At 46.2% G+C, this 11,051-nt stretch overlaps 2 protein-coding genes across 2 annotated transcripts; both read right to left on the bottom strand.

Moving 5' to 3' along the window:
- Positions 1-256: 256 nt before the first annotated feature.
- On the bottom strand, positions 257-3,301 carry LOC101752690 (release factor glutamine methyltransferase; the record flags this gene model as incomplete). The annotated part of the gene is made up of 4 exons (XM_022824912.1): positions 257-759; positions 1,666-1,857; positions 2,274-2,519; positions 2,846-3,301. Coding segments are annotated over 3 exons (834 nt in total), but the record flags the coding sequence as incomplete, so codon positions are not given.
- Positions 3,302-4,268: 967 nt separating this feature from the next.
- On the bottom strand, positions 4,269-10,731 carry LOC101784301 (homeobox-leucine zipper protein HOX33). Its single transcript, XM_004963175.4, has 18 exons — positions 10,333-10,731; positions 8,741-8,900; positions 8,460-8,578; positions 8,280-8,370; positions 8,092-8,187; positions 7,901-8,014; positions 7,713-7,796; positions 7,295-7,450; positions 7,098-7,172; positions 6,877-6,983; positions 6,556-6,751; positions 6,216-6,404; positions 6,051-6,131; positions 5,826-5,960; positions 5,399-5,730; positions 5,097-5,202; positions 4,854-5,003; positions 4,269-4,763 (listed from the first exon to the last, which is right to left on the bottom strand). The coding sequence occupies exons 1-18, from the start codon at positions 10,554-10,556 to the stop codon at positions 4,617-4,619; spliced, it is 2,562 nt and encodes an 853-aa protein (XP_004963232.1). The 5' UTR covers positions 10,557-10,731; the 3' UTR covers positions 4,269-4,616.
- Between the last annotated feature and the right edge of the window lie 320 nt (positions 10,732-11,051).

The following is an 11,051-nucleotide window of genomic DNA, read 5'->3' as shown; positions in this document are numbered from 1 at the left end:
GTGTAACGTTATTATTAGGTACTCCCTCCACAAAAACTGTTACTGCAGTGTAGCGCTACTATTAGATACTCCCTCCGTTCCAAATTGTAGATCGTTTTAACTTTTCCAGATTCATAGATATTATTATGCATCTAGACATACACTATATCTAGATGTATTTATGCACCTAGAAAAGCCAAAATAACCTACAATTTGGAACAGAGGGAGTATTTCTTCTACTTTGTTCGTTCAAGTTCTCTGGGACAACTAAAAAGAATGAAAAGAAATAAAGCATGGACTTCATCTTCATAGAATTTACCTGGAGATGGATCCAAAGGAGGGAACAAAAAAGAAACAAATTACAAAAATAATCGCCTGGCCCACGGCATCAATCAATAATGAAACACACAAAGTGCCGTGTGGGCGGCGGAATAATTTTGGACGCCACAAAAGTCTCCGCTTTAAATCACAATCATCACCCAACACGCTGCAAAACAAGTGGCCAAATACATGCTTCTGAATGCAAACTGCCACAAGAGTCTTGTCTATTGTACAGCTTCCTTGGGCAGATGGACCATGGATCGGTCCGCAGCTTGGCTTTGGCGAAATATTAGCTCGCATGCCTAAAGAATTATATTTGATGATTGACTTTGCGCTATATCATTGTCACCACCAGGCTTAAACTTCAAGTGATAAGCTCCGAAGAGGGGCAATGGTACGAGCTGTTTGCTTTCTGCTGAAGCTAGCCCAGACTGATCCCATTATTTACATGGCAAGGTCCTGACAAACAAAGGTAAAACGAGACAAGGATTAAATACTGCAAACACACAAAAGCAGTGGTGCAGCATTATACAAACAACAAAATTTTGCACAGGACAACTGAGAACAAAGAAATAATCCAGGGAAACACAAACAAGCAGAAGAGGGATTAGGTGCTCTGAAGAGTTTGTTTATATTGGCCTCCGTAATGTAATTTACTGATTCCACGGAGTTCTTTTTGCATGTGAATTATGTTCAGCTACACCATGCCACCATATTGCATGACTGTTTCAAAGCTTGAACTTGCCATCAGTTCAAATATAGATAGTTAAGATGCAATTCCTTATGGACTTTGTCAACACAATTCCCATCCAAAAACATGTAATGATAGAAAGCCTCTGGTATCTAAATTATGACTGTCACAATCATGCAATTAATTTTCAATGAGTGAAAATTCTACTGGAGAAGTTAGCAACAAAAGCAAAAAAATTGAGGACTGAGGAGTTTACAGGGGACTAAATCTCCAACCAAAATAAACAAATGGAACAAGTAACAAATGCATTATTCTGATTTTGCAGAAGCATGGTGGTTGGTCCCATACCATGCCAAGAAAATGCTTCACTGTGTGCAAGCACTAAAAAGGTGTTATACTTTTTTTTTTGAAAAATTAAAAGGTGTTACTCATGAAACTCTCTAACAAAAGTATGTTACATCATTACAAACTACAAGGGTATCAACAACATAAAGCTAAATAATATGTGTCAGTAAATTCTTATGAGTCTAATAAACAATTGTTCAGTTGATCAGTGCAGAAAATTGAGTCAAAGACGCAAGAGAAAACACGTGAACGATTAAAACTAAGACACTATCCAGCTAATGTATAAAACTGCTGCATTGTATCCAAGTCACTAGTGACATGATTCTTACCAAAGTCTAAGCGGGGAAAATTCGCCCCCAAGAACTACATCAACATCCATGCTTTGGTGTTCATCTGCGATATCCTGTTACAAAACGCTTGATTTCTGCGAAGTCTAATACTGCCTCCACATTATGAAAAGAAGAACTCCACTTTGTGCTTATCAAATCAACAAGGAACTCAGACTGCTTATTGCCATTAGTCTGCCAAACACAAACATAGAGGTATTTGAGTGTTACAGTTCTTTGGAGCAACAATAACAATATAACAAGATTTGCAAAGCAACATGAACTATGTGCATGTCACTTTGTAAGAAATGAGTCAAAGCTTAGTAAGGGGACAGGATTGGGGCAGTCACGAATCATAATGGGTGCAGAAGCAACAGTTTTCTTGTCTTATAGCTTGAGATACTTCCATAAGAACATCAAGTCTTTTAAACAAATTCAATGTTGCTTTACTAAGTGATCATAGCAATTAAAGTTCCAATTCAGTTATATAGGAGAACATCTGGAAAGGAAAAAATTTAAGTTTCCAAATAACATAAACATGCTGAATTCATGAATCATATGTGCAGTGATAACATAACAGACTTCGAGAAAAAGTCTTGGATGATGTTTACCTCAAAAACAAAGAAACCTCCAGGCTTCAGAACTGAAGATAACCCTTCACAAAGATGGAGCAGATGCTCAAGGCCGTCCTTGCCTCCGTCAAGCGCCAACTTTGGTTCATGCCAACCAACCTCAGGTTGCAGTCGAGGTAGATCATCAGTTGGTATATATGGGGGATTACTAATCACACCCATGAGTTTTCCTTTCACATCTTCCAGAGGTTCAAACCACGAACCGTGCCTTATTTCAACTTTATCCTAATTTCAACATAGCAAAACTCTAATCAACAGTGAGTTTCTAGTACTTCTGCAAGGTCAAACAAATTGAACTATGCTTAATAATTATAAACCCGGAGCTTGTTGATAGTTTTCCCTTTTACTTCCCAGACCTTTATTGACACTACTTAGGGTGTGTTGATGTGTCGCTCATAAATCTTTAGGTGGATAGGCTATCAGAGAATGATAGATACAGCATGTGCCGAAAATGCAAGCTGCAAATTAGCAGTTTGACACCTCGAACAAACATTTGAGCCGCGTTCTTCCTCAATTTCAAAGGGAAACACAATCCCTAGGCTCACGCTCACCTGCATTCCGTACCTCTGGACGTTGAGCCGCGCGACCTCGATGGCCACCTCGCTGACATCAACTGCGAACACCTTCCCCTCGGGTCCGAGCTCCCTCGCCACGGCCACGGCGATGGCGCCGCTCCCGGTGCCGAGGTCCGCCCACCACCCGTCCGCGAACCCCTCCACATTCCTCACCATGTCCACCACGGCCTCTGTCTCGGGGCGCGGGATGAGCACGCCGTCCCTCACGGCCACCACCAGGTCCCGCCAGTGCTCGTTCCCGACCACGTACTGGAACGGGCGACGGTCACGCACGTGGCGGGCCCACATGGCCTCGAGGTCGCCCAGCGGCGCGCGGAGGAGCGCCGGGTCGGAGGAGGGATCGGCGGCGGCGGCGTCGGCGAGGAGCCAGCGGAGGTGGCGGTGGAGGTGCGGCGCGGAGGGCGGGACGAGCGCGGCCGCGCGGCGGCGGAAGGCGGCGAGGGCGGCGGCCGGGGCCGGGTGGGTCGCCGGGCGGAGGAAGAGCGGGGTGGTGGTCGGCGTCAGCGCGGTGTGCTCTTGTCTGCCGGGGAGTTGCGGCGTGAGGGCGGAGGCGGGAGGTGGAAGCGAGGGGCTTGGGGCGGAGGAGGCGGTTGAGGGAGGGTTGGGGCGGTTCGGGCGGAGGGAGGCGAGGCGGCGGGAGGAGAGCGAGAGCGAGAGCGAGAGCATGGCCATGGCGGGCGGCGGCTTCACGGGGAAGTGGCGGGTGCGGCGAGGAAGGAAGGGACGGATGTTGATGGGCTGGCTGGGTCGAGCCCGACCGAACTCCACGCCATTCAGCCCGTCATCGTCGTCATCATCACAAGCCCACCACGGCTGCATTGACAGGCCCACGGCCCGCAGTGCATCTCTCCATTGTTCAAGATCACCTCAAAGATGATAGTACTAGGTCTTTAACCTAACACAAACTGCAGCAGCAGCACTGTCTGGATCCATGGGGTACTGAAACTTAGAACACAACAGGAATAACAAACATTTCATGTCTCGAATCGTTACAGCAGCACAGCATGACATAGCACACAGGATAGGTTGCATCCTGAATCCTCCTATCCCCTCTTCTGCCCTCTTTTGCTTAGCTACTCTCAATTTTTCATGCCACCCCTTCTTTCTCGCCCAACCCACGCTGAAAAATACAGTTCGACTGAAAAATACACTGGTCCGACAACTCTGTGGACACTTCATAGCAGTGAAAAGTGCAAATCTCCTTCACATGAACTGGCAAATACCAAAGATAGATCACTTGCAAGCAGATGTAAGCTAGTAGGAATTATGCATTTGATATAAAGAGTGACTGACTGTGGTCTTCATTCACCTGGCGCCCTCCAGGCTCCAGCTCCCAGTTCAGTGTAGTCAATCAAACAGAGGCACATGAAAAAATGAGGAAATTTTGAGCAACACAGCATCAAGCATTCAAGCATACTTCATCAACCCATTCAGCATAGCACAACATCACCGAAACCATGCATGGTCAATGATCCATACATCTCACAGATGATTTAGTACTAGGTCTTCAACCTCACACAAACTGCAGCAGCACTTGTCTTGATCCAGAAGATACAGAAACTCCAAACATAGCAGGAATAGCAAACATTTCAGGTCTCGAGTCATTACAGCACACATGATACAGCAGCACATAGGTGCAATGCAAGCAACTAGGTAGTAGGATACAGTCACCATCTGATGGTGGTGATGAGGGCTTCGTCCAACCCTTTGCTCTGGCGAGTGAAGCCGAAGCACAGGAGCAGCAGCATCAGATGAAGGTCCAGTTGACGAGCATGAGCGCCAGGCCCTGCGGCGCACCGTCATCGCCCACCACCTTCCAGGCCACCGCCTGCTCGTACGACGCCTGCCGCCCCATGCTCGACCGGCACACACCGCCGGGGAGGTACGCAAAGCCCTGCCCAGGAGAACAGACGCAGCCACATTTTCAGACTCAATGTCTTTCATCATGCATGCTGGGAAGGGTACAACCCTGGTCGATCAATACCTGCTGCATGATCTTGGGGAGCTCCGAGAACAGTAACTTCCGCCCCTCGTCGTCAAGGACCCCCTCCAGCGGCATGTCCTGGATGTTCACCATCGTCGTCTCTAGGATGTCGAAGCCGGCGCTGTTGGCGAACTTGAGCATGAATGGAGGCTGCAGTAGTCGACAACAAATCAGTGCCCGGTTTCAGGTTATGGCATAAGGTAGCAATTGGATCATGAAATCAACAGGCATTCACCAACTGACCTTCAGAGAGCAGCAGAGAATTGCGTCACTGTGCTTCCAGAAAGGCATTAGGGGATTGTCCACGCCTTCAGTGTCCGACCAGCGGATCTCCGATCCAGTGTGCACCCTGTAATTTTGAAATCATCAACAACTTCAAACTTTATAACACAAATTCCAGGATAATGCTTCGATGAACACAACACTAATACATGCTATCGATGAACAGAACATTAATAAATTCTATAGATGATCAGAACATTAACAAAACCAGTGAGTGTGTATCAAACAAAGAACGCTCAGCTAGCTGAGAAGTAAGGTTCTACCTGTAGCTCCTGCCAATCCAAGTAGCAAGTGCGAGTGCCTCAGGAGACCCCGGAGGATGCGGGTGCTTCAGTTGGATATGTGAGCCAAGGCGGGAGGGAGCAATTGCCATGGCCACCCTCTGCACAGATGCCATCACACCCCTGACATACTGCCTGGCCATTGCTGCCACACTTTCACGTAGGTGATTCTCGAACGAGAACTGGAAGGCGATAGTCAGGACTGATCGCGTGGTGCATGAACCCGACGCATCACTTGGGGAACGTGAGCCTGCACCTGATCCAACCTCAAGCGCCGAAGCAAGGTCTAGTGTGCGTGTGGCAGAGGGCACGTCCTGCAGTTTGAGTGCATAATGAATAACCAGTGTGACAACTGGTAAGGCCAAGAAATTGGACTCTAAGATTAACTAATTAAATAAAATGTACTAACCATTTTATCATCCAGTGGTATAACACGGAAGCCTGAGGGTAGCAATGGCGCATCATCAGCAAAAGATTCATCAATAGGTGCAAAGACAAGCTGTGCACATGCACCAGGAGCACTCTCATCAACCCCAGTGCAAAGCTGTGATAACAGGTAATATACATGCGATCAGAAGAATATAGAAAAGGCCATGGACCATAAACCAAGAATCAAATTGGAAAGGCCTAATACCTGCAGAAGGAACATATCTCGAGACATAAGCACCTCATCGTGGCTAAAACCATGTCCTTCAAGCCTAATAACCTCCAAGGACTGCAATCGAAATAGTTAGTTAGATGGACCTTATATTGGCTCTTCATAACAAGAGGGTGAATAGGGGTGCATTTAATCAATTACCTCATCATGCTCCAATGTTCGTGCAAGGGGTAGTATAACCTGGTTGCCCATAAACCCACCAGCCCTTAAACCTGGCACAGCATAAGGGTTGGCCCTCAAAGAGGCGGCAGAATATGCATCAACACCAGGATCGGCCCATTCAGAGCGATGCTCCCTCAAGAATCGCACAAGTAAAGCAGGTGGCACATTCTACAATATCCAAAGAAGTACATTGGAGTAAGATCAAATATACAAGAATAATTTTATTTAAGCAAACAAGCATGAAGACTGTTTGTTCAGTCAACTAGATGGAGTATATATGGTTACTTAGAAAGGAACATGATCGAGCGCATGAACAAACCTGCAGTAGCATTGATGCTTTTGCGCACATAATGCCACCCCCTATAGCAGAAAAGAATGGGGAGGGGCTGACATGAGACCCAACAAGTTTGTTTGGAGATGAGTTGACTGTAATTGTAATATCCTCAGGGCCATCACTGCTCAACAAAGGAGACCAACCATCATCTGGAAAACCACTCACAGCATCATTGAAGCCTCTGCAAAATTAGAGTTTGGATTTCAGAGCAGTAATAGAGTAGACTAGCATGGAATGCTATTACAAAACAAAGACACTCTGGGAAATGCTTTTAAGAACAGAGAGCTATTCAATCTTTGTACATACCTGCTGAGTCTTTGACTGAAGGTTCTGAGAACAGCTGGCTGGCGCCCAGCACCATAGGGGATTTCACCACTTGATTCATGTGCAATTTGCCTAATGTGTCGCAATGCCTGTACACGAACCAGTACATGTCACTGGTGCATCAGTAAAAACTACAGATTCAGGAGTACCATAAAAAGCCCAACAAGTGCATAGCAACAATAAGAATGAACAGTGAGACATACCGCAGCTGTCATCTTCTGTGCCAGTATCTTAGGAGATTCATAGAGTGGTCGAAGAACCTCAGGCACACTCTTAGCCTGTTGTAGAAACGCAACATAAATTAGACACGCATCTCTGCTCACCAAAAAAGAATAGCTGCATAACTTACAAAACTAGTCAAGTGCAAACTTGTTAGTATGAAAGACTCGCTGCTACTTACATTCAGATCAACATGATCCACAATGTAAATCATGGAGCCTCCCCCGTCACATGGTCGAATCAGATAACCACTAGGAAGGACCTCAGCTCTGATAAAAGTCGGAGCATTAGGTCCACAAGGACCTCCAGTAGACTGAGTCAATGACCTTTCACAGATCTACAGAACAAGACACAGCAACATTGTTACCAATACTGTGGGTAAGGGACAAATATAATGGTAACGCAAAAGAAGTGTCAGTTAAGCACCAATTAGCACAATGGTGAAAAGAAACAATTTACAGCAGCATTTGCACAACTGAGAAAAGGGCATTAAAAAATTAACAGCAGGTAAGTTAAATCCAAAAAAAGATTAAGCTTCATCGGAGCACAACAATGAGACAATAGAATGGCAGCAGGTAAATCAAGTAGGTAAGTCATACCACAAGACTGCCATCGTCAAGGCCACTAGTGTATCGGAGCGTCCAAAAGTCGCGCGGTCCCGCCAGAGTTGTCAGTGCATAAGTCTATAAAGTAAAACAGAAATTAACACTGTCAACAAAATCATAGCATACAGGTACATAAACAAGCACATAAAAAACTGAACCTGTGCAGACATTGAGACATATACCTGCATATATATCAGCTCAATCGTTCCACCATTACCCGTAGGGATAACATGGAGGATTTCAACATGCCGACAATCGCGATACCACGATGCGCGATCCTTAAGGATCTCAGCAACCTAAATGGAAATTCATTAGGAAATACCTTATGTCTGCAGAAGCTAAAAGAAGTCAAAACCAAGGAGAATCAACACACCTTTGTGGGCTCAAGGCTCACAAGGCCACAAGCTCGTGCTGCTACGCCACTGCAGTTGTGCGAAACAGCGATGATTCCAACGGAATCCGGACCAGGCTGTAATCAGCATAACATTTGAAATGGTTAGAAGTGTCAACAACAGGTGCGTCATAACATTGTACAGTATACAGTGTGTACAAGCACATTACCTTCATCCCAACCATTTGCACCCAGTTGACAGCAGTTCCAGTCGCCTTGGACATGAACTCTGCCAAGGTCTCCTCAGCAATAGCGAGTAGACTGCACAAAAGGAAAAAAATAACGTTTATTAAAATCACATAGAGCAAATGCAGCCTTGAAAAATGAATGGAACCAGGTTTTCCAGTTACCCTGCTGGGTTGTTCGCATCCCTTTGTGGAGGATGCGGAACTGCTGGGTTTTGCTGTTGATACTGCTGACCACTTGTCACCACAGACTCACAGCTTGTATCTGTGGTGGCTACAGAAGGCTGTCAAATTACAAGCAAATGTTACAGCAAGCAAACAAAGATAACACAGAAACTGGAAACAACAAGGCATACAGTAACACACTATTGAATCAAGAATGCAGCAAATGTATTCTTGATTCTAGTTCAAGCGAGGTAGCATGGAAAAAGAGAAAGAGAGCTCACACTGTGGAGTTGATTCTTCATATACCCGTTGTCATAGACGAGCCGGGACACCTGCTTCTGCAGCCGGTCATTCTCCTCCATCAACAGCTTATTCATCGCACTCAGCTTCCGGTTCACAGTTTGCAGGCGGGATGCCTCCTTGCGCTGCTTCTCCCGGCATCTACCAATCACAAGAAAGCACGGTTCAGTGGCAGGCACAACTACAAAGGCAAAAGTCTATACAAACAGTGGCTTCCATTACACAGGATTCCCTCCTGGTTCTTGATTGGCACAGACCGAGAATGAAGATAAAGCATTTCGGTAATATTCTCTTATGAGATGAGCGGGAGATCATTATACAGGAATGTATGGAAAAGGTGCAGCAAAAGAGACAAAATGGCTACTACTATGTAAGAACCGATATATGTGAATCATTGCCTAATTGAAAGTGATGTGTGTGTCTGCATCTATGAAGTCTGGTCAAAATTAGCACTTCCTGAGCCCAGGGTGAAAGATTCTTGGTTCCTTTTACCCTTCACGAAAGCTTTTTGCTTAAAAGGTGTCGTTATTCTCATTCCTGCATAGTAGCACCACTAAGAACAAAACTGTTACCCAGCTTTTAATCAACTGAAAAAGAAGGCAAAGTGATATAGCCTACGAGTTGATGTTCAGAGGGGCCTGAAGCACAGTGAACAAGAACACCGCCACTTAGGTCGAAAAGACGGGCCTCAACTCAGAATGCTGTTGGATTGGTCAACACCGGAACACACAACGCTCGTGGGGAGAAAACAAGAACCCAAGGATTTTGTGGTGTGGCACAACACAACTACCACCTGCTTCTATTTTTCTTTCTCGTGTTCTCAAATTCAAGTTACAAGTACCATGATATAGAGGTAACCAACACAAGTGACCCTACATTCTTGACTTCTTGGCAGTTGGCACAAGGAAAAAGGCACCATCCTCACATTCACCCTTATGCTAGACAACATGATTTAGTTCTAACAGAAACAAAGAAATTCCAGGTAGCAAGTCATTGTCACCACGAGTGGCAGCACATTTGCAAGAACGCATAAACCAAAAACTCCTTCCCAATAAATCTGACAAAGATTGTTGCGTTAGCTCCCTACCTAACCCAAACGATGCAAAAAGTATGTGGCACTAGTACTGGAGATACAGGAACCCAAATCATTGTGCAAAGCTTCTCAAAATCTTTTTTAAGAAAAAAACGAAGAGTATAAGCACAGATTCAAGCGAACCAACAGGGGGCCTCATTTCACAAAATCTCTGAAGAACAGACAGATTTACCCTGGGAAAATGACCCCATTGCCACAGCAAAGAACACCCAGAATCACTAAATCACTTCAAAATGTCCCATTTTTCTTCAACCCAACATGTTAAATCTGCTAGACAGCCAAGACTCCAACTTTACAGATACAAAGGCCATGAACGGAAGCCCATTCCACAAACCAAGCAAAGAAACCGTCCAAAAATCAACCCAAAACCAAATCTCTCACACCGAAACCGCAAAAAACTGCTCCTTTCTGCGCAAAAAGTAAATGCAGGGAGAACAACAATAGATCGAGCGGGGGAGGCGAGGGATGCTGCTGACTGACCTGCGGTTCTGGAACCAGACCTTGATCTGCTTGGGCTCGATGTTGCTGAGGATGGGGCAGTCCCTGATGAGCTGCTGGCGGCGCAGCGAGCTGGGCTTGGGGCACTCGCTGTAGACGCGCTCCAGCGCCTCCACCTGCTCCGGCGTGTACCGCACGTACTTGCCCGTGTCCACCTGCGGCGCGGCGCCCGGGGAGAGCCTCTCCCTGCTCGCAACCGCCGCCATCGTCAACGGCTGAAGCACGCTAGCACGAGGAAGAAGAAGGGGAGCTGGAGCCGCGAGCTCCCGTGGGCGCTGCCATGGCGGGCGCTGGGCGTGTGTGTGCTTCGGGGGAGGAGGTTGGTGGGTGTGGGGAGTGATGGAATGGGAGGAGGAGAGCTGGAGAGTGGAGAGGAGAGCAACAAAGCTCTCTGGGCTTGTTTAATAGAGTACTGCGCTACTGCAGCAGCAAGGACTAGTTTTTTTTTTTTCAGCTTGGCGGGCGCCAGGCGTGTGCGGCTTGGTCTTCCTCTCCTCCCGTTTCAGTGTTCTAGAGCTGATTGGTCCGTTGCCAAAAATTTGGCATGTCAAAATTTTGGCTTGAAAAACTTGCCAACATTGTGGTAGGATAAATGTGAGACATGATCAGCTTTTTGGCAGCAAATCAAGTGGTGGCCCAAGAATTGGTTTGCCAAAATTTTGGCAGCAAACCAATCCGACTCTTACTCTTTTGTATTTGGA

This window comes from Setaria italica, chromosome III (assembly GCF_000263155.2).
Source record: "Setaria italica strain Yugu1 chromosome III, Setaria_italica_v2.0, whole genome shotgun sequence".
Taxonomy (NCBI): domain Eukaryota; kingdom Viridiplantae; phylum Streptophyta; class Magnoliopsida; order Poales; family Poaceae; genus Setaria; species Setaria italica.
This window is presented reverse-complemented; position numbering and strand designations above follow the sequence as displayed.

Excerpts from the sequence above, each read along its gene's own strand:
- LOC101784301 (XM_004963175.4), bottom strand. The coding sequence starts at position 10,556 with ATGGCGGCGGTTGCGAGCAGGGAGAGGCTCTCCCCGGGCGCCGCGCCG. Across the intron at positions 5,961-6,050 it reads GAGATATGTTCCTTCTGCAG|CTTTGCACTGGGGTTGATGA; the intron begins GTATTAGGCCTT and ends CTGTTATCACAG. Across the intron at positions 4,764-4,853 it reads TCCCCAAGATCATGCAGCAG|GGCTTTGCGTACCTCCCCGG; the intron begins GTATTGATCGAC and ends TCTCCTGGGCAG.